General features: G+C 46.3%; 1 protein-coding gene across 10 annotated transcripts in view; it reads left to right on the top strand.

Annotated features, from left to right (window-relative positions):
* The window catches only part of LOC116496971 (voltage-dependent N-type calcium channel subunit alpha-1B-like), a 280,195-nt gene that overhangs the window by 168,439 nt on the left and 91,369 nt on the right, over nucleotides 1-20,387 (top strand). For all 10 annotated transcript variants that reach the window (XM_032200418.1, XM_032200421.1, XM_032200416.1 and 7 more), the window contains 5 exons: nucleotides 2,896-3,008; nucleotides 6,717-6,848; nucleotides 7,753-7,825; nucleotides 12,708-12,825; nucleotides 18,962-19,029. In XM_032200418.1, coding sequence (XP_032056309.1) covers nucleotides 2,896-3,008; nucleotides 6,717-6,848; nucleotides 7,753-7,825; nucleotides 12,708-12,825; nucleotides 18,962-19,029 — 504 coding nt within the window. The remainder of the gene's footprint in view (nucleotides 1-2,895; nucleotides 3,009-6,716; nucleotides 6,849-7,752; nucleotides 7,826-12,707; nucleotides 12,826-18,961; nucleotides 19,030-20,387) is intronic.

The following is a 20,387-nucleotide window of genomic DNA, read 5'->3' as shown; positions in this document are numbered from 1 at the left end:
ATATAAATTAGATGCAGGGAAACACATTAAGCTTTCCCTAGTTAACATCCTTCTTGACGAAATGTGACAGCCGGGGATTTCATTTCCGCAGGAGTTATGGGGTGCTCACAGCATCAGCACCAGTAAACGCTCTGATTAATGTGAGGTTCTGTCTCCCATTTAAATGAGGTGACTGAAAGACAAAAAGCCCACACATCTTATTCCTCATCTGCCCTGTTGTCCCTTCAATGGCCTTTATGTCAGGATATATAGGCAGAACTTTTCAGACATGAGCACGCAGAAGCAGAGGCTGAAACACATAATGAGGTGACAGAAAGGCTCAAATTCAGATTGTTTCACTGTAGAAGTTCAGGCTCTCCCTTTCCTGCTAAAACTATACCTGTAGCATGTCAATAGAGGGGCCAGTTTTGACACAATTGTACATGAACATTGCAGGTAGATGTTTATTTTAAAAAAGCTATTAGTCTGTATTAACTACAGACTAATTACCTAGGCTTAACTAGGCTTTTTATATCTTTAGTGTGGGGTGAGCTCTTGTCCTAGAGCACGAATCAGGCTGTAAGTTTTCTTTAACAACACAGATGTGATGCTTCTGATTCAGCCATGAGCAAGGGGAAAACAGTTAAGTTCATTGTAGCCACCATCCAGTCCTTCTCTCCTAGATGGATTTAGTTTGTTGTTTCTAGTCTTAATCTGCCAAAATGCTTAGAGTGATTCTTTTTTCCCTATGGGCTAAAGTCCTTGTTTCAGCACTGCTCCCACACAGGAGGAGGAGGTATTTTTGCTTTTGGTGTGTGACAGCTCCTAAAGCCAAGACTACACCTAGAGCTACCACATCCTCTTGTTGGCAGCAGTGTCAGGAAAGCTCAGAGCTAAACAGACTGAGGTCAAACCCAAAAGTCATCTGTGTCTGCCTCCCCTGAGTCCCTGCTGTGTGGGACTTTCATCCCTGGGTGCCCCTTGCAGTGATGGGGGATCAAAGCGTTGAGATACGCTGTGCAGATCTTTGTGCCTTAGTGGTTATGCAGCCAGAGACTTCCATGAACAGAAACCAGATCCCAAACAACCCAGACAATGTAAGATAACTGGATGTCTGCACACTTAGAGGTGGCGCCTAATCCAAGAGCCAGAGAAGCTTCCCTCAAGTGGAGCACCCAACTCACAGCAAAGCTCAACTGCCATGCTATGGGGAGTGTAGCACTTCCCATAAACTTTGCTTTTTAAGCATAAACTTTTTATTTTAAGCTTAAGCTGGTGTTTCCCAGGGGGTAAAGCTGTTGATCTGTTTCTAATTCTGCCTCCTTTAGAGAATCCGCTGGGATCCTACTTTCTGTCTGTGTTTCTGCCTCCTCACCCACCTTCCAGCCCCCAGAGCTAATGCTGCTCCTGCACCCCACTGGAACATCACACAGATCTATAGCCAGTTTAGTTTGACAAACCATCATGATGAAACGGTTCAAAAGCAAAAAGAGAAACAACAAAACAGGACAACATCAGTCTTGGGAGAAATGGTCCAGTGGGGTCTCATGTGAAACCACTCCCAAGAGGCCATGCTGGGATGCCAGGGAAGTTAATTATTAATGTAATATGTGGAGTGACTAAGGAAAGGTTATTGCTGGTTCATGAGGGATTCCCAAGAGTCACAGACTGCGGGAGAGAGATATTAATTCCTTCTTTTTGTAATGGGAGTGATTGGGTGAGCAACTCTTGTATATTCCCCTTTTTCCACTACATTTTCTTCATCAGGGCACAGCGTTTCATGCAGAGCGGCTGCATGCCGTGCTGCATTTTTCAAAAGACATCCAGGTGTCTGCTCACGGAAGGGGTTTGAAAGATGCTGAGGGTCATGGTACTGCTCAGGTACCCAGGCACAGCAGCTCATGTCCTGCCGTGCTGTTAACGCTGCCTTTCTCATCAGGATCCAGCTGCTCCCTGGGGTCTGGTTGTAACGTGCTAATGGTGTGCGTCACACAACTGGGGACCACGGTCTGTGTGAGCTCTGAAATATGCTAAGTTAATGCAAATAATAACACTAACTGGCAACAAAATGCCTATCTTCTCTTATTAACTGTGCAATAGCCTGTGTTGATATAATCACCCTTTCCAATTGTGCTTAACCCATTATTATTTTGTCTTTTTTAATAGAGGATTTCAGAGAAAATTTCTTATTATTTATTGAGGTTAATTCTCTGTCAACCTTAGAACAAACAAAAATTGTTTAAAATTAAAAACAAAACAAAGCTAAAACCCTTGGCTGTGGACAGTTCTTTCAATAACTGGAGCCTGAGGGCCTGGCAGACAATTGGATGTGCATGCTAGAGACTTCTTAGGCTCTCTTAATAGCTGTTATCTTAATCAGTCTGCTAACAACTCCGAGTTGCCAGAAGATTCTGGTAATTTTGCACAAGGTTAATGCTGGGCTGTTCTGCAGTGCCACAGCCAAAGCTGTGGTGCTTCTGTTGGGATGGGGTGGGGGCCCCCTGCATCTCTGGTGGCTGCCTAGATTGGACATGTGGGGTGAGCAGGTGAAGTAGTAGTACAAATGGTATTTGCAGTTGTGCCAGTGTAGATTTAAAAAAAAAAAAAAAAGTGTAGTGGTGTCCTTCAAGAAATGCTATTTTGAGGTAGTTTGCTTGTTAGAGAAGAAAGCAACAAGTTCCTATCTGTTCTACCCTACTCTAGTTATTGCCCCTTTTTTTAGATTGGACTGCAGAAAGTTAGAACCAGGCTTTTTTTTTTTTTTGCTTTTTTTCTTTTTTCTCAAAATTGCACTGTAGCTTCCGCAAGAAAGCCATCATAGTACACACTTTGACTTTTCAGCTCTCGGCCTCTATAGCAGCACCACAAAGAATGCAGGAAATGTTTTGCCTTCTATAAAATGGATTTCTCTTGCAGGTCATCGTGGGAAGTATCTTTGAAGTTATTTGGGCTGCGGTGAAGCCTGGTACCTCATTTGGCATCAGCGTACTGAGAGCTCTTCGACTGCTGAGGATTTTCAAAGTCACAAAGTGAGTCCAGCTCCTGTTCTGCTCCCATTTGACTTCTAGTAGTATATGAGATCTGTATCACCAGCCCCACAGAAAATAGTAGTGCTTTCCACATGTGTTAATAATAAAAATAATGATAATACAGTAACAATAACAACAGAAAAACACCGTGTAATTGGCAGCACAAAGGTCTGTCAGTTCTAACATCCTACATCTGTAATGGCCTTAGTGGGTGTGGGAATGGAAGAAAACAGCAGAAGCAGAATTGCCCTTCCCTTGGCTGGGCACTCCGGGTTTCTGGCAGTCAGAAACTAGTGAGTTCCTAGGAAGTTGCATCTCTGAGGACTTTTAACAGCCCTTTCCCCGGCATCACTTACATACAGGTTTGTCTGACACAGTTTTCAGGCCTTTTATACCCTTGGGGCAGGGACGCATGAGAGCATCCTGCTTTTCTTTGGCTTTAAGCTTCCTTACAACAAGAATCTCAGTAGGAGATCCCTCGTTTCTTGTGGTAGGATAAAAAAAAGTTTATTTAATTTCTGAGCTCCACCAACTGCTCATTTATCTGCCGCTGACCTGGTGATAGCTCCTTAAAGGTTTAGATCTGATGGGCTGAGTGAGCTGAGCTACTCTGGCTACTGCTAGGTAGGGAATGCTGATGACCAAACCACAACATTCACACAAATATGAAGCGTTGCCACACTGTGCTCTGCCTGGTCTGGGAATGCCTAGGGTTTTCTGTGTTGAGCCTGTGAATTTGAACATTTGTTAGAGTTGGGTTGGCCCAGCTTTGCAGGTGTTTCCATACTCATGTGGTGTGTTGCTGTGTGCTGGCATTAGGAAATAGCTAATGTGCACCTTGTAAACCCATCAAGAGCAATTTCCACAAGGTTTTAATGTTGTAGTGTGGAACTTGATGAAATATTTGGCTGCCCCTGCTGTTGTTTTCTGCTACACAATGACCTCCTCACATCTCCCATCTTTCCATCACTCTCTTCACTTAAAAGAGAAAAAGATAAGACAGAGAAAACAAAACAAACAAACAAACAAACAAACAAAAATCAGGAAGAGAAATATACCCCCCAAAACAAACACACCAAAAACAGAACAGCAACCCAAATGCATAGGCTGTCACATTCGAACAAAACAGTAATTTGAAGGAACTAAGTACTTTCCTAACTATTCACATGCATGGTATTCATTAGCTCTTTAGAGTTTTCTGATTTAGATCTGCTAATCATCATGAAGATCAACAATTCATGCACGGTAATGTGTCATTTGAGGCACGGTGGGAGTAGGAAAGATGAAGTTCTGTAAATGTCCAGCAAAAGGTGTGGTGCTCCAAAAATGTCACTTAATCTACTTCTGCTCTAATCTTATGGAAAACTCCATGCTTTTAAAGAAAATTCTAGTAATTAATTGTCTGCAGTTAGTTTTATCCAGAGCTACTGAGGTTGGGTGTATCTGATTGTATGTTGTGCTTTTCAAAAAGAATTAGACATTTTTGCAAGTTTAAATGATCTCTTTGCCAATTTTGACTATTCAGGATTTTAACCAGTATAATAAGGGGGCAAAGCCTGATGTTTAACTATTCAAAGCAAGTCATGGAGTGATTTGGGTGCTTGCCCCCCTTCCCAGTACGGTAAGTAAAAGTTGTGCCCCACTGATGCAGAAATTCCCTTAAGAGGATTTTTCCCCTGGTATGACAGAAACATGTTCATGGTGTCACCAGGTCCTTCCCAGCTCCCCCAGCAGATCTGGGCGCAGTTTAGGGAGCGACCAAAGATGTAGCACCAGGCACAGACAGCTGCCCACCTGTTCTTATTGGGGTCTTCACTGTGAAAACATCCTGATCCTGAGTAGTTTTAATTTTTGCCCATTTTCTGTGTCTTTCACATATTTTTGTTTTTCCCCGAGGCTCCTTGCCTCTGGGTTTAGTAGCAGACAATGGCAGTCCACCCGGCTCTGAAGAATTGATATGAGAGATTTTGATTCCTATGGCCCAAATCTGTGTGACTGCAGCTGGCAGAGTGATGTAATAGCTAAAAAGTTAAATTACAGCAGTCCGAAAGGTGACAGCAGGATGCCCAAAGAGTCAACACAGCCTAAGAGAGAAAAATTCAGAGAGGAAGACAAGGGAAGGTGTTTCACATATTTTCCTCTTAGTCATGTCTGAACCAAATGGGGACTGGCAGCTGCAGAGATGCAGCCCCTTGTTATATCCTGTGCTCCGTAATCAGGCAGGAGCTGGTGCTGAGCTCTTCCAAGACAAGCCGAGGCCTCTCCAGGAATTCAGCGTCCAGCTGGGTTAGCTGCGAGGTGCCAGCCTGGTGCTGCTGGCAGATTTTACCTGAAGTCACTGTGACGAGCAGGGGAAAGTCTTTGTGACAAACAAACCCATCCACCTTCTCCAAGGAGAGGTGTGGTTGCATCTCTTAAAATCAAAGATATTCCCCCAGGAGACAAAAATTTCCCCCTGAAACCTGTTGTCACTGTGTTATGGACACAAATCTTCTTGGAATGGGTGCACCAGGAGTGTGTGATCCTGCTCCTCCTGGCATGGACCTGCCTCTGCCATCCTCAGCCTGGGTTGGTTCAGTCCTCCCAGCTGCACGGGAGAGAGGAAGAAGAGGAAAATTAGTGGTGGTTTTCATTTTATTTTTTTAATTCCTGCCTTAAAAAATTCTGGTCTCAAAACCTTTAACACAGGATATTGCATGTGTTGCCCTGTTGTTCCATGTGCTTGACTGTCCAAAAGGAGGTTGTCGAAGAGCTCCTTTGCTTGATGGCTAGTTCTGCATTTTCTGAGTCATTAGTATTCCTAATAGAAATAAGGTAAATAGGGCAAGAAAAGGGGCAGTTCCTGGGCACCCTCCCCATCACACAGCGTGCCTGCCCATGCGTGTGCCTGGAGCAACCTCTGGGCACGTTGGGGGATAGAAGCAAAAAGGGGCTGCAGCAGATGGCTGGATGTGGTGTGGTTGTGTTGGCTGTGATGCAGGCTGAGCCATTCCCTCTTGTCATGTCGGAGTTAATGTCCTGGATTTGTTTCCATCCTCAGAGGTGGCTGCTTGGTCCTGGATGCTTCAACTGCACAGCTGAACTGCCCCGCTCTGAAGGCATCTGCTGTGCATGAGTGTGTGTTAAACATCTACAGAAGTGTCTAAGCGTGTGAGGTTTTAAGCCTGCTTGTGAATACTCAGGGCATTTGATAAGTTGGAAAGGGACATTTCTTGGCAGAGATGATGGTTATTCTTGCTTTATGCCTCGTGAAGCCAAGGATTCACTGTCCCCAGGTTCAGCCTCTCATTGATATCGACACATCCCATTTTTTCACACTCCTGCTGACTGCAATGTGGGATGAAAAACATGGGAGAGCTTACGCAGAAAGGTTGAAATCTACAACAGGAAAGGAGCTGCTGAGAAATTAAACTGAGCCCTTTCACTGCAGTGAACTTCTCTGCGCTGGTACACATGCACCAGGATGACCATCTCGGCCCTTGGAATGCTACAGGAGATTCTGTCGCTGAGCTGTGCTTTTCAGTCATATATGTCAGAGAGGAGAATAAAGATGCCAATAATCCCTGCCATTCCTCCTGTTGTTTTTTTTTTGTTTGTTTTTTTTTCTCTCTTTTTTTTTTTTTTAAATAATAAAAGAACAGATCTTATTACTTTCTAAACTAAAGAGCCTCTTCTCCCATTAATGTTCTCTCTTGATCTCCATCATAGATACTGGAATTCCCTGAGGAATCTTGTGGTCTCCTTGCTGAACTCCATGAAGTCCATCATCAGTTTGCTCTTTCTGCTGTTCCTCTTCATCGTGGTGTTTGCTCTGCTGGGGATGCAGCTCTTTGGAGGACAGTAAGTCTAATTAACCATTGTCCTTTCAGGGGTACTCTGAGAGCAATCACCTGGCATACACATGGGTAAAGGGGCTGCAGGGCTTGAAAATTTGCAATCGAGGGTACAGATGTCAATCTCTGTCTGGGCTGCTGAGAAGTGGTCCCTGGTTTACAGAAGATGTTTTTCATTCTGATACGTTTCCTAGAGCTGAATTCCTTCTAGTTATCATAATTCTCGGTTTCATCAAGGCTCCTATGCTGTTCTATGATCGACTGGTTCAGCCAGATCTCTCAGATAGGACTGGGAGAGGCAGTGCTTTTTCTGCTGAGGAGAAAAGCAAATTGTTTCCTTGATAGCCAGAGTGGCAGGATTTTCTTTTCAATAGGTATATTGTTCTGCTTGAAAACAGTTTTGTTGAATCTGATTTTTTCCACTAAGAAATGCCCGTTGTAATGAATTTTGTAACAAGAAGTATTACAATATTACCATTTAAACTCAAAAATAAAATTTTAAAATGAAATGACATTTTTTTCAATCATCTATTTTATCTTTAAAATTTTAAAATAAAACTGTCCCAATAAGTGGGTAATTTCAATTTTGGCTTTTACACTTGTGGGCAAAAACTTATTGAAATGGCTTGTTCTGCAAATTGTTTGGGCTTTTGGTTGTTCATTTGAACTATGGACACAATTAATTTCAAAGCATCAAAATTTTCTCAAGGATCTAAATTTAATTTCTGCTAATGTTCCTGTTAGCCACATCCTCAGTTATGCTGTGTTCCCTGCTGTACTCATTGGGATGTTGTTTCTGGGTGGAGCAAGTGCTGCTCTCTAAGGTTACAGGGTATTACGGGACTGCAGGAGAGTTGCTCGTCCCTTACTGCCTTTTTTTTTTTTATATTATTATTTATTACTTTCTCTAGATTCAATTTTCAAGACGAAACGCCAACCACAAATTTTGATACCTTCCCAGCTGCCATCCTCACGGTATTCCAGGTAAGGCCATCCCTTGTCCTGGGTCAGCATTAGAAAAGAAATTCTTGGGCATCTCTTCCAAATTATGGTGAGCAGAGAGGTGTCCACAGAACTTAGGGAAGGAGAAGTCCTTCCTTCTTATGTATCTTGGCTACGCTGAGCAGTCAATGTGCCACTAAGGATCAGTGCTATGGAATTAAGGGAAACTAGAACAGAAGAGTTTTTGCTAGGTAAGAAATCTCGCTAAAATAGGTCTTTCCATGCTCAAGGATGGTGTGTGTCCATGCCTTCTCCTTCCTGAGGCCCATGCCCCCAGGGCTGCATGCTGCACTGGCAGCACTGCATGTGGCAGGCTGTGTAAATCATCCTGCCGTAAATCAGCCAGCCAGTGTGGGGCTGACCTGTTCCACTTTCTCCTGCAGTTGCCATGATTTAATGAGGAGAGATGCCTGAGCTAGCTCCAGGCAGTAAGGAAATAATGTAGCATTTTGCACTGTAATAGCTCAAGATAAGATAATGCTGGATAAGAATTACAATCAATGGGGGAGCACATAAAGAGGCATCAGCCTTGGGCAAGTTCGTGTGATGGCAGGAAGAAGTAGCAGCTCTGGGAGATGCAATGCGCAGATTTAAAGCCTCATTTTGCAGCACTTGCCTACATGCCATTTTTAAGCATTCACTTCAGGTGTTTCAGCAGAGAGCTGGGGGTGCACAACCCTGCTCAATGTGCAGGTAACCAGTCCATGGAGCATCCTCTGGCTTTTTGGATGTTGTCCTACATAAATTGTTCTGACCCAGCTCAGTAAGGAGTATGGATCCAGGAGTATGTATTTCATGCTCAAAAAAAGATTGGGTGGATGACAGTTTTTGGATTAAAAAAGAAAAAATCTAAAAGAAAATGTGTCCCATGACCTCTGCATAAGCAGCTTCATGTGGGTATTGTTGTTCTCCAGATGTGAAACAGGTTCTGCAGTACTTACCTTGCAGGATATTGCAAATCACGGTAGATTAATATTTGCATAGTATTCTAGTGCTCATCAAAAAAAGGGGCTTAAAGAAATGTAAAGGTATTGCCACGGAGCCGGAATGGAGCCCGAGTCAGGTTCCGGATATGAGCATCTGGAGATTTCGTTGCTATTTTGGTTTGGGACTATAGCTGTCTCTTGAGAATCTTAGCAGAGATATTTTCCTTTCTGTTCCCAAGATGAATGCCCTCGTAATGCAGTGGCTGTGGGATGAAGGGGAATACTGCTGGCTTTATGTCATTTGTGAAGAACATCAGAGCTATGAATTAAAACCAGCAAAACTTTCAGCGCTTGCTTAACTCTCATCAGTCTCACAGAGATATTTTAATAACCTCTACTCCTGGTGCATCCCCCCCCCCCCTCGAATTGCAAGTATCACATTAACATTTCTTCAGTAGAGGCTTTGGACCCTCCTCTAACCTCAGCCAGGCAGCAGACTCATTTGGTTGCTGCTCTAATGAGCAGAGCAGCAGCATCCAGTGAATAAATATAATAAGGCCAGATGCAGCGTGCCCATCTCCCATCCCATTGCTGAGGCTTTAAGATGGATTTGGAAGATCTCCCTAAGGCACAGCCTGCTCCTGTCCTGGTTTCTTTCCCTAGCTCAGGTCTGCGTGAGTTTGAACATGGAATCACAGAATTAGGTTGGGAAAGACCTTCAGGATCATCAAGTCTAAGTATCAATGTGCTGGCGTCTGCATTTGCGCTGCATGGGACATGCAGTCACCCAGCTGGAGGCAGTGGTGATCTCTTTGTTAATTGGGAATAGGGAAGAATAGCTGGGATGGGGGTCTGGGGCACCAACCCCTCTGCTATAACCTGGGGTGAGATAGAGAAGAGAGATGGTGGGCTGGGGGTACCTGGGGAGCAGCTGGAGGTGGTGTCTGGGGAAATGGCTCTCCATGCGTGCAGTTTGTCAGGGGCTCAGCCCCAGCTGACTGCTTCCAAATCAGTGCTGGTGCTGCCAGCATCCAGTAAAACCAAACCACAGCAGCAGGTCCCGCAGCCTGCCTTAACCCTGTCTGTCTCAGCAGACCCAGCTGGGTCACAGTCCTCTGTTACGGGATTCCCAGGACATGCTGTGTCCGCCTGGCAGCTCGCTGAACTCGGTATTTGGTGCAACCGAGTCCTGCTATCCCTAAACTCCCTTTAAGAGCATCACACATTTTTCTCCAGCTCTTGGCCCCCGAGTAAGATATTATGAACTGAATGCCCAACTGTGTGTATACAAAATACAAACTGTATATATATTCATATATACAGGCATGAAAAATAAATAGCTACGTCTCCCTGTTGCAGCAGTCATTGAGCTGCGAGTGTTTACAACATCCATAAACACGGAGACTCTATAAAGCGGAAAGACCTCTATTAACCATACGTGCTCTGCTCCTGGAGAGCTGCTGCTCAAATAACTGCACGCTGCTGGCTGCAAGGAAGGGAAGCAGAGCCCTGGTGGCTGCTGGGGGAGGTGAGGAGTTGCGGTGGCAGGATGCGACCGGACCTCAGCCCTTGCCAAGGTCTGGGAAGAGCAGGGTTTGGTGCCCCGGCTGTCCCTGCTGACCCCACTGTGAGATATGATGCTGAGTTAAGTGATCTGGCATTTATTCAGGTCCTTCAGGAAAGTATCTCCCCTTCAGGACAGCCCTTTGAGATGGTGCTGTGCTGATCCCCAGCAGCTGAGTATCTTCCATCCTTGTGTGCTTGTTAGTCCATTAAGATTTTTACAGCAGATCTTGAAAGTGGTTTTTATTCCATCATCCAATAGTCCCTCAGCCAAGCCTTACTGCTAAATGCTGTGCTGCAGTGGACAAAGTGTTCGCTAGGGACAGCCAAAAGCAGTTTGGGACTTGGGAAAATCCAAAATCTTTGGACTTCCCTGTACACCAAAGTCCGTATCGCTTGCCATCTGCACCGCTGTCCCTTCTCCAGAAGGAAGCAGTTCTAATGGCATCTGTAAACACAGACTTTATAGACCAGAAAGACCTTTATTAACTTCAGGTACTCTGCTCCTTGAGGGCTGCTACCTAATTGCCTAAATAATTGCCCCAGCTGGAGGGGAATGGTGTAAATTTGGGGAAGGACACTGGGTCTGTGTCCCCATCTTCTCACTGGGGCCTCAGAGCAACCTCAGCTCTGCACAGGCAGTCTGGTGAGTTTAGACCAGTTATCTCTCTGAAACAGGTCCATAAAGCAAACACAGATTTTTTCTTTAAGATGTTGTTCCACTTTCAAAATAATATGGTTGGGGTTTTGAAACCCAAGTCCTGCTGGGTTTGTGTGTAGCCTGTAACTTGTGACACCTGTGACCCCTGGTCCTATGCAGGGCACAGAAGGGCTCCCACCAGTTCCTTTTCTGTGAATGTCTGTGTGAACAGAAATCACTGTATGATTATTTCTAGAAAGCAGGAACGGTTGTGAATTCACAGAAATGAGGTGAGCAGAAGTTTGTGGACACAGTTTTGTGTAGTCGAGTGCCAGAGCTGAAAGCCCAGTGGCCTGGTTCATAGTCTCTGGTGTAAACCCAGCATAACTCGAGTGGTGTGGGATGCTCTGGGCTTGCACTGAATTATTTGAGACCAGACTCTGCATTTAGGAAACAAGGTTGCATATGCACTGTGTAGCCTTGTGTCTCTCCTTGCTCTTGCTTTAATGCTGTCATCAGCACCAACTCTGCAGCAAGAAATTTTCTCTCTATCAGCAGCTGATGGTTAGTCTGGAATTTGCAATTATTTCTAGAGTACTGTGTGCACTTGGGATTGATCAGTACATTGGTGGTGTTGGTGGTTTTCTTTTTTCCATACTACTTCTGCTAAAGAGACAGCTTCCTATTTGGGCATTTGAGCTCTGAATTCCAGTGGGCATTTTTAATGTACTGAAAGTAGCTATTGTTAGACTTGTCCCGGTGGGCAGATGAAGGGTTGGTCTGCTGAAAATGTTGCTGTGTTACAGTCGTTGGTGAAGAACAGCAATGGCAGGCAGTTCAGACTGGTGCAAAATTAGCATCTAGAGTGACAAAGCTTATTTTAGACTTAGGTGTTTCCGCTTATTAAGGTTAGTTTTTCTATTATTCATGTGTTTGCTAATAAGCCCCAGGTCAGCATCCCAGCCTGCAGCCAGGACAGCTCTGCAGCCTGGGCTGCGCTTGTGCTCGTGCACAAGGACGCGGGAGGAGCAGAGTCCCCTTGAAGCTACCCTCTCCTGTCCTCACTCTCACACATTTGGGTATTGCATCTCCTTGTTATTATTTTATTATTATTATTTTTGAGATCTGTGGTTGTTTGGGTAGCTGAGCTTCCTTGTGGCCTTGGGAAGCAGGAAGCCCGGAGAAGAACTGTGGCGGTGCAAAGCCCGGGCAAGCCTCGTGGTGGCTGTGCTGCCCGGGGTCTGGCATTTGGAGCCAGGCTCAGCTGCAGCAAGGCTGTCTGCAGCCCTGGAGGGCTGGCGAGTAGTGGAAGGGGTCTGCAGGTGCTTGTCCTGTTATGTGGGTCACCAAAAAGCGTATATAAAGTGTGTGTGTTGGGGTGATGACTGAGCAAACCCTTCCTGCATGAAGCGAATGAAAGGAGTTGAAGCTGGGGGAGATCCCACTCAGGACACTGGGCTTTGGAGGCAGGGTTTTCTTCGGTGCCTGGGCAATGCTAAAACCTGGCATCTCTGCAGGACTTAAAAATGGAGAGAAGTCAGAAGTTTTGCTGGGGGGGGAATGTGTAGGAATGAGACTTCTACCACCTCTGCAGGGAGGCTGGTGGCAGAGGTGGGAAGCATTCCCCTCGGGAGACCCGTCCTGGGTTGCATCGAGTTGCCCAGCGCCTCTGACCGTCTCTGCTCTGTCTTCCCTCTGTGTCACCCCTTCTTCCCTTTCAAATTTCTCTGTGCAGATCCTGACGGGGGAAGACTGGAACGCGGTGATGTACCATGGCATAGAGTCGCAGGGTGGTGTCCACTCGGGGATGTTCTCCTCCATTTACTTCATCGTCCTGACGTTGTTTGGTAACTGTATCCTTGCCTGCTGCCTTGCGTTAGTGTACACACCCTTTCAGGGGTGCCAGAAAAATCTAATTTAGTTTACATTATTCCTTTCACTCACACACCTCTGTGTGTGCACAAGCACTTTTAAAAACCTGATTATTGTTATGGCTTTGCTCCTTACAGCACCTGGGCTAAGTTGTAGGCAAGTTGTCCGTGTTGGCATCACTTTTCTGATGGCAATGTGAGCACAGTCCTTGTCCATTTTATTGTTAATTGTTTAGTTTGAGGAAGTTCTATTGTGAGTTAATTTATGTCGTGGGAAAAACAATAAAGTTGAGTCAGAGCAGGATTTCTGTACCTTGAAGATCTTTATGGATACTAGATCAGTGGGAGAAATAATTGAGATTGTTTTATCATGTAAATCAGGCTCCAGTGCCTTGGCGTCTTTGTCTACACAACAGCTTAACTAGCTATGCTATTCTAAGTGCTTGAACACGTCTTGTCTCCACATAATGCTTAAACCAGAGTCCAGATCCTGAATTTGGGGCTCTGGGAGTATTTGGTCATGTTCCAAGACCAGACAGATGAGATCTATTAAGATGTCTTGTTCTGCTTTGTCCTGAAAATCTGCTGAGGATACTGGGAAGACTGTGTCCTCCAGAAGAGTCCCGAGGAGTCTGCCAAAAGTAGCAGTCACACAGAGCAAGGATTTAGGAAGGGAGGCTGTGTTTTGCACAGAACCGAGCAGAGATTCTCGGATCTAATGGCTGTGTGGGATTGGAGAGCCAGCAGAGCTCAGAATTTGTGGTGGCTCTTTGCTTCGTGATGGAGACTGCTGACGGGCTGATGTTGTGTAGCGTTGCAAGATATAAATTTGTTGGCACAAGAAGTTTGCTGGCTGCAGTGATAAGCTGTGTGGTGGCAAACAGCATCCTTAGAACTTGAAAACTGCTGTGTATAAGAGGCAGTGTGGCTGCCTTGTTTGTTCTGGGGTAATAATGCTGAGCACTGCAGCTCTGCTGGAGAGCTCTCTGTAGGGTGTCCCAGCACTGTGAACCTTCCTGCCAGTTACTGTTCCAGCTTTTGTCTCTTCCTAGGAGTCCTGCTAAGGCTGGCAATGTTGGCTGGGTACTTAGGAGAAAGGGAAAGGTATGCAGGGGGCCATACCCGTGCTAAAGAAGCAGTTGTTATAGATATAGATCTCTACAACAGGGGGTCAAGATTAGATGACATGGGACATCAGAGCCTCTGGATTGGGAGACAGGGCTCCAGCCCTTTGCTTTGCGTGAAATCTCCCCGGTGGCATGAGGAGCCACGACAGAGCAGAAAGTGTGAGAGCTGTGCCTGTCCCACAGGGGTGTCTGAGGGATTTTCCCCATTAACGTGTGCTATCGGAGCAACAGCAGCCAGGACACGTGGGCTGGGCCAGCAGCTCCACTCAGACACCAGCCTCAGCGTGCTCCTTCCAGAAACACGAGGCATCTGAAAACTGGGTCAGTGGAGAGCTGGGAGGGAGGGAGAGCTCTCAGTCCTCGGGGCTTGGCATTTGGAAACGAGATTAAGCTGTAATCAGGCTTGACAGCAAGGCTCAGAGAGAGAGAAAGACTTTTAACCTTAGAGCAGCGAAGATGCAGCGTTTTTGAAGAACAGGGTATAAATTCCCTTCTTGCCCCATTAGTTAAAAGAGGGGCTTCTCCCTTGTGTTTCCCCTAAAGGAAAGAGAGCAGGGGAAGTTCACATAGCTGGAATAAGGATCTGCCTCGCATCTCACGACTGCCATGAGTTTGGTCTTTGCCTCTGCTTGCTGTGGCACAGTTCTGGGCTAAAACCTTGTCCACTTTGCCCCAAATCCACGTTTGCCCCACAGAGCTCCGGCATGTTGCTTTCCCTTATGCTGCTTGCCACAGGCATCGCCGTCCCTGGGACATCTCTGGTGCCTTTCCCTCTTTGCCCATGGCTGCACCTCGAGCACGGCCAGAGAACTCCTCGGGGCACTGTTTGTGCATTTATCGAGGAACCGATCCTCACAGGTAAAGCGTGAGACTTTAATCCCCTCTGAACACTGCAGGTGGGGATGAATTTAGTGCAGCCACTGGGTTGTTGTGAACAGAAAGAACAGAGATAGGCAAACTGATCCTAGCAGGCTTCTTTCACCACCTTCCAGTGATCAGGGTCTTAAACATGAAGCATATCCGTTAATTTCTTGTAGGAGACCTGGAGATCTGGCCAAGATTTTGTCTGTTGAAGGTTTCCATGGTTTGGACAAGCCCTCTGCTTCACACGGGCACTGACTGCCTTTAAGCATCATGAGCAGAGACAACAGAGGACAAGGAGTTAAACCTTTTCCTTGTGTTTACTGCAGGAGCTGCTGCAAGAAGCCCACTAATGCTCGCGCTGATGTTTCAAGCAGGGTTTCGGTAAGGTCAGTGCTACCCCTGCTTTTCAGTAGTTATGGTTTTGATGCTGAGAGCAAGCAGCAGGCAGTCATTTATCTCGGAGGGAAAGCTGAACCGTGTGACTTACCAGGGACTTAAGTTATTCTTAACTGTCAAAACATAACCAGGAAGGTCTGAAAATAAAGTTCAGTTTGCCAGAAAATAACAGTCCTGCATTTCTGTGGGAAGTAAAATAGTCATTAATGTCAGCGATGCTGCAGTGCAGGGCGAGGCACGGGGGGAGCCGCAGGTTCCACTTCCCACTTGGAGCCCCCGAGCCTGGCAGGCACCAGGACACCCTGTGCAGAGCAGCCTGCACTGGCTGGGCTGCTGATTAGCTTAATTATTGATCAGCTTAATGTAAAATTCTTTGTTGCTCTAACTTGGGACTTGAATGTTATGGTCAGTCTCTCTTTCAGAAAGCTCCCCCTCTTTGCCTTGCAGAACTCTCCTCTAAAAGCAATATGAATTTCCTTTTTTTTTTATGCACTGGATCTTTTTCATTTGCCCAGTGTGGATTTGCCTCCAGTCCTTCCCATGCGGAATTCAGACTGTGACTGAATTTCTTACATGGGCCTTTCAGGTTTTATTTTTCTGGCTAATGTTGAAATCAGTCAAAGACCCATCTTTGGTTCCTCTGGCGGGAGTGGTTTTATTTTCAGTTTTTAAACATTGGCATGTCCTGAGTTCATTTTTAAGAGTTTAGGAGGCCTGGATCGAATCTTCCTGTTAGAGAATCAGCTTTAGTGATCTGGGGTCAGCTTTTAAAATCTTCTCTTTTTAAACACGAATGACTCCTTTCCCCTCCCAGAGCTGCTTGGGGCACTATAGTTGTTCCAGGTCATAAAGAAGCTTGGAAAGCTGTGGCTACCCCTGCTTTCGCTGCAGCTCAGTTGCTTCTTTGAATCAGTTCATATTTTCAAGGCACATTGCAAGGAAATGATCCAGAAACTGTTTTTAAAAGTCAGAATTCTCTCACATTGCATTTCCAGTTGCAGAGAGCCCATGTGGAGCCAGACCTCTCTGTCTTAAATGGTTTAATGAAAGTAGTATGATTGGAGTGACAGCAGGATTTGGCTCATTTTCTAGGAAATTACACCATGCCTGTATTCATTGTCATCCGGTAAATTAATAAATTGGTGCATCTGTTGAGGGGGAAAAGGAGGAGAAAAAAAAAATCCAAAAATGTACAGAAAAGCCTGAAATGAAAAGCAGCAAATGCCTGGAGCCAGCCACCCTTCCCAGCCCTGGTCTCTGGCTGCCTTTTGCGCTTTGCTCCAGCATGGAGGAGCCGTGCTCAGTGCCAGCATCGGCTCAGCTGGCCGGCCTGGTCCGTGGGTCTGGCTGGGGTGTACAGCCTGGCCCAGAAGATGTATTTCAGCTGGTGTCTGGGAGTCCCCAAGCTCTACAAAAAGGGCTGAGGGACCTTTTTTGGGGGCAGAAACACTCAATTCCACCAGAATGCATCTGCTTGGAGATGAGTCAAAGAAGCCTGACCAGTTGTGTGTGATTGCTTGTTTTTAAAACGTAATTATATTTCCAGTAGTTGACTATGTTACACAAGACAATTTCAGCACATGTGTGTAGGAAGCAGAGGTAGCAAGACAGTTTTATTACTGAAATATTCGTTCCCCCCGAGAAAGAGTTAGAGGCTTCACTTCCAAGGTGAAGGGACACAGGGACATTTCAGTATCATCTTTCCCTTCTTCTGCTTCTTTATTCACTGGGCTCAGCAGGATCAAGGTGCTCCTGCCCCATGCTCCTTGCTGTCCTGCTTGAACAGAGGAAGAGGCAATAGATGGGAACTACATTTCAAACCTCTTGACGTCCCCAGGGAACCACCTTCACACAATAAAAACCTCTATCCTCTTTTATATGACATGGAGAGAACCTGGCCTTTGCCTGAAGAAAACTCTGGATTCTGTGTCCCATCCCCTGCAGGATGCAGATGCATCCTAGAAGATTAAATACAGCTCCTGCTTCCACTGTCGCAGGCAGAGGATCTGTTTTCTGATGGGTATTTAGGCTCTGGAGACACTCATCCCAATGGGAATAAGAGGCCTGAACGTCTGGTTCTGAAGTCTTGGCTGAATTAAGTTTGGCAAATGCTCTTGCGATGGAAAGCAAAGCCTTGAGCTGGGTGTCTGGGCCAGCTTTGGTTCCCGGCTGCCCTGGGAAAAGTCTCCTGAAGCCCTGCCAGTGTCAGGTGATGGTTCCCCAGCCAGCAGGGTCTGCAGGCAGCAGGGCTGCCAGGGCACAGGGGCTGCTGGGCACGCTCCTGCTGGGCACAGACACCCAGCACCACCAGCCTGCAGCCAGATCAGCCTCACACCACTCCTGGCTCCTCTGTTTGAAGAGAAACCTCTGATGCTTCCTCCAAGCAGTCTTGCTGAGAAATGGAAGGCAACCAGCGGGTGCTGAGGTGAAGGTTTCCTGAAATCTAGTTGCAGTTCTGCTGGCACCCTGGGAGCTCGCTGTCCTTGCTGCAGCGGCTCGCCTTGCTCCCTCCAGCACTCAGCCCTTGCATTTAGCTCCTGCCCCACCTGCAGCATGACTTTGTGCATCGTTTCCAACTCACAGACCAAAGCAGGGCCACATGCAGTTATTTTGTGTTGGGTCAGTTACCTGCCTACAGCTCCTGCAGTTGGAGTCCCAGACTCCTATTTGGCTCAGGTGAGGACAACACAATGCAGCAGCATCACACTGCTATTCAGCCTTTGTGAATCTCCAGAGAGTAAATACATGAGATCAACTTCATTGCCATGTACGCTCGCGTTTCGAGCAGCAGTTATAGCTTTGCATAGCTGGGGTGAGTGACTGTCCTGTCACCAGGCAATGTATGGGAGCAAAATGCATTTGTTTCTTGGGCATTGGTTTTGGCTTGGTTTTGCTTTGCTTGCTCTCCTTTCACATGCAGAGGTGTCTGATTTATGGTTGCTTTGTGGCTGTTTTGCAGACACCTAACTGGAACAACAACAATAAAATATATGAAGGGCCAAGTAATAGCTGAAATCATTAAGAGGAAAAGTGAAAACAATGAGTGAGTTAATAACTGTGGGGAAATGTGATGTCTTAGTGATATAATGCAGTGCTCTGCAGAGAGAGCCCGGCTGGCGTGGGCACTGGCAGTGGTTTAGGTGGGCTGTGTGCAGTGGCTGGACTAAGGGTCTGTGTGCTGGCAGAGCTCATTAGCTCACGCTGGGCATCCTGCTAACGGGCTCAGCTGTAGCTGTACTCTGCAGGACACTGCAGCTTTCAGGACAGAGGATGTTCGTGGTGCTCTAATTGTCACATCGATTCCGGTGTGGTAAGTCATGAGCGTTTCCCCCCATTGGTGTATAGCACAGCACTGACCTCAGCCTCACTTTTTTGTTACACCCAATGCATTTGTGTTGTCTTTAAAATGAGCCACGTTCAGGAGCTGCCAGCCATCCTGCTAAGCAAGAGGGAAAAATGAAGGGGAAATCCTGTGTGGGGGGGTGTGAGTGTATCCCAGCAGTACACGTGTGCTGGTGAAGACACGGATGGGTGTCCGACACCTGCTGTGCTCCTCAGCTGGTCCCAGCAGAAGTGGGTGAGTTGGGAATGACGAGGACAAAGCAGTGGTGTGAGGGGTTTATCCATAATATACTATGGCTGGAACGGGGAAAGAAGGGTAGTGGTAGCAGAAGAGGAACCATTTGCTGTATTTGCTATGTGAAGGTTTTTCCTTAGCTGCTCCCCAACAGATACGCTCCTGAACGTCTTCTTGGCTATCGCCGTGGACAATCTGGCAAATGCCCAAGAGCTGACCAAGGTAAGTTCGAGGCTTCTGGTTCTTCAAACTTAGACCATAGCTGCTGGATCCACAGCACACATTGCAGACACTTTGAGGCAGGGATTTCCTTCCATGCTGTACCTCTGTGTACTAGTTTATGCTGCTGAGACCCCTGATAAGGACCTGGAGGTCTACTCTCATTTGGTTTTGTTTAGTTATATGGAGGCTTGTTTCTGTGAACTGCTTTGTGTTCTTTGGCTTCTTTCCACCCCAGGGTGAGCAGCAGGCACTGCTCGTGTTGCTGCTGTGTGGAGGTGCACAGACTTTTGTAGCTTTTGCTGTTTTCAGGAGCAGAGGCGGAACAAGTAATGGGTGTTGGCTGACTCAGTAATACATCTGAAGTTTAGGCCTGGGGAGTCGCAGGTGTTGTACTGCTGCCTTTGCTGTCTCATGTTAGTGTTTCTTACCTCGTTGAATTTGGGGATGAATCAAAGAATTAACATTCTCCGAACAACTCTGTGGAAAACAACTTGAAGAGGCTACAGTGACTTTTAAGTCAAGATGTTAAAACCTTCCTGCTTCTCACCAGGTGCAAGAGCAATCTGAGGCAGCAGCCCAAGCACAGGCAGGAAGCCAGGTCCTGGCAAGAGCTGGAAATGACACTGCTGTAGCTTCTCTGTGTGCTTGGATTTATATTGAAGCATTCCCTATAGACAAAAAAAAAAAATGTATAGCCCCTATATTGTGTAGGAAGGAGTCCAAATACTGCAGTTTGTGTTCATATTATTGCACACTTTTGATTTCTCATTGTAGCACACTCAGTCATGTTTATGAGGCAGCATTAGATTTTCTTTGCACATTTTTTGCTTGCTCTCACCAAGTGGATGCGGATACACACACCCCATTGCTGTGCTGCTCCCATGGCCATAAGTCAAAGACTTGCTGGCTCCAAAAGCACCGCATCCACCTTAGCAGTTCTATTTTACAAACTTCAGCTTGTATGCTCCCTGTCAGGTAAGAGGATCACTATCTGTGTGTTTATGCAGCAGCTCGCAGGGATACTTTCTCTTTTTATACCCGTAGAAAGGAGCAGTAGTGCATGGCTATGGGATGTAGCACTGCAGTCCAGGGACACCCAGAGATTTCAAGGCATTCCCTATCCCACTCCAGCTGCTGAGGATGGAAGCAGCCAACTCTTCCCAGCTGAAATCCATGTCTCTTGTGGCTGAGCTTGTCTTTACCAGCTCTCCTTTCTGCCACGTTACTGGCTTCAGCTCCTAGCTTTAGCTAGAGCCTTGTTTCCTGAGAGCTGATGCCCAGTGCAGGCCATGCAAGAAGCATGGATAACAAATGTTCCTATGTCTGTGAGACCTTCTTCTGCCTCCTTGCTCTGTTAT

Source organism: Aythya fuligula, chromosome 19, assembly GCF_009819795.1.
Source record: "Aythya fuligula isolate bAytFul2 chromosome 19, bAytFul2.pri, whole genome shotgun sequence".
Lineage (NCBI taxonomy): Eukaryota > Metazoa > Chordata > Aves > Anseriformes > Anatidae > Aythya > Aythya fuligula.
The sequence above is the reverse complement of the archived record's forward strand: the minus strand, read 5'-3'. Positions and strand labels throughout refer to the sequence as shown.